Below are 2,386 nucleotides of genomic sequence, written 5' to 3' on the forward strand. Positions count from 1 at the left end.
AAAATTATTATATATGTGTTTTATATTTATCGAATTTAAATAAAAATATTTTTTGTAAGACTTTCATAACTTTTTTAGAGTAGAATCTTTTGATTGGAAATTTAAATAAATATTAAACTATAATAAAATTTTGTATCTTATATAATAACATATCATCGATGTGGTTGTTAATTGTTATAATATAGAATTGAGTTTGATTGGAAATTTAAATAAATATTAAATTATAATAAAGTTTTGTATTTTATATAATAACAAATAATCGATGTTGTTGTTAATTGTTATAATATAGAATTTAGTTTGATGAGATCAGTGAATAATTGGTATTTGGACAATAGCAGATCTTTCGAGTAGGAGGAGCTGGCTTCATCAGCAGCAGCTAGAGTGGAAGTAGCATCCTAACCACCATCATAGTGTCCGGGGCTCTGGTATAAGCATTTGTAGCAAGCAATCGAATGATACCTGAACCCACCGCCCCGGGATAGTCAATAAAAGCCCTCCATGCGAGAAGAGCACTGCCCAGGTCTCTGGTGCTTTTGCTTATGCGTCTACAAGCCCAGCATATGATATTTTATTAATTATAACAAAATAAAATTTGGGTTATTTTAGTCAATGAGTAACTAGTAATTGTGAATATAAATATATATTTAAAAAAAAAATTTGCATATACTTAATATATGATTTCATCTAAAACATAGATGTGATTTATAATATAGGATTTATATAATTCATTTTAATATAGAATTTGAATAAAAAATAATTTTATACTATGTATAATATAATATAAGTGTAATTGTGTATATGGATGAACACAAAAATTCTCACAATATGTTATTCTAAAGTAAAATTATGCATTTTATTTCTGTACACGACAACAAATTTTAAAAGACTTTTGAAATTTTCATTATTATATTTATTTATTTCAACTTTTTAAAATATTGAAAAAACAAAACATTTATGTATTTGCAAGATATCTATTATAAATTTTTTCAGTATTAAATTTTAAGCAATTGAATTTTTTGGGTATCGGATCTGATAACTATGCTCAGAACAGTCCATGTGAAACAGCTTATGTATGTCAAATCATTATAATTTCAGCGCATTTCAAACAAAAGGCAATAATTTACACAAATCATTTCTCAGAAAAATAAAGGGTTTTCTGTGAGGCCATTTCAACCTGAATAGGATTTTTTTTTGGAAAAAATAGAAATTTAATATTGAGAAAATATAAATTGTTTTTTTGGCAGAAATAGATTCAGCACAATCAAAAAACTATATTTTTAGGGCAGAAATAAATTCAGCACCATTAAAAAAACCATGAACCCCTCAAAATTTTGAAGCTTAAAATTTCCATAATTTTCCAAACAAAATTGTAGGCTCTTTAGACTGCTGAGAAATATAAGACTTGGAAAAATGTCCATAGAGAATCAAAGGAAAATCAATCACAAAACAGGGGAGGAAATGAGTGACTCCAGCGGGCGATTAGGAATGTGAAATTACTGAATTGCTAGTAACGTTGGCTCTGCACAGAGGGCATGAGTTGGTGGGGCACAAGAGAAGCCAACGATCAATGCAGGAAATATGGAAATAATGTCTGCAGTTGGGAAGAATGCGGACCCCATCCTCCTGCTCAATACACCCTAAACAGATAACACAGGATGATGGGGATGGATAATTCATGTTTCTATCATCGTGCTCTGATCTTTTTCTTAGGCTTCCATACCACCTTTTGGGTAGCGCTTTGATCATCTTAGAGCAGCGAGACAGAGCATGCATCTTACCGATATTCAGAATACCCAGCAGTGCGGAGAATCCAAAAAGCAGGGCGAGTAGTCCGTTGAGAAGCTGCAATACGAAGAGGACATGCCTATTGAACCCTCGCATAACTGGATTCAAGATATGTGTCCCCGCCGCCATATCCAAGAAACCCATCACAATAAACATCGTGCATCCCATGCCCGTGCAAAACACATAGATTACCATCGATGCCAACTTTGGCTTTAATTCGAAAAAAGCGGCCCCTCCATTCAATATACGCACTGCTAGACGCTCAAACCTGCTCTTCACACACCTCAAATAGTTAAAAACAGCCTGCACCTTTTGTTCCGAAAGCGTGCGAAGCTCTGACAGCGCCATCTATAATAATAAGTGAAGTATGGACGGATCAATATATTCTTATTGCTGATCTGCAATCGCGACAAAGAAGCTAATCAGGGGTGCTCCCTCCAACAGATGTAAGCGGTTTTGCCGACTTAACAAATTGATTTGGTGAGGACCCAAATCCCTCTGAACATTCAGCTGTATATATTAGTGAAAAAAGTCCTCTCTTCTATGCATAATCCAACCCGCACAGAAGTTAAGCGATTTCAGATGAATCAGTGGGAAAAAT

General features: G+C 33.4%; 1 protein-coding gene across 1 annotated transcript; it reads right to left on the bottom strand.

Annotated features, from left to right (window-relative positions):
• Window positions 1–1,479: 1,479 nt before the first annotated feature.
• Window positions 1,480–2,133, bottom strand: LOC149236823 (uncharacterized). The gene has a single exon (XM_089369047.1). It carries the CDS (start codon window positions 2,131–2,133, stop codon window positions 1,480–1,482), a length of 654 nt encoding a protein of 217 aa, XP_089225173.1.
• Between the last annotated feature and the right edge of the window lie 253 nt (window positions 2,134–2,386).

The sequence above is a fragment of the Pinus tabuliformis genome, chromosome 8 (assembly GCF_031772625.1).
Source record: "Pinus tabuliformis cultivar Carrire ecotype Pingquan chromosome 8, CPIR1, whole genome shotgun sequence".
In the NCBI taxonomy this organism is placed as follows: domain Eukaryota; kingdom Viridiplantae; phylum Streptophyta; class Pinopsida; order Pinales; family Pinaceae; genus Pinus; species Pinus tabuliformis.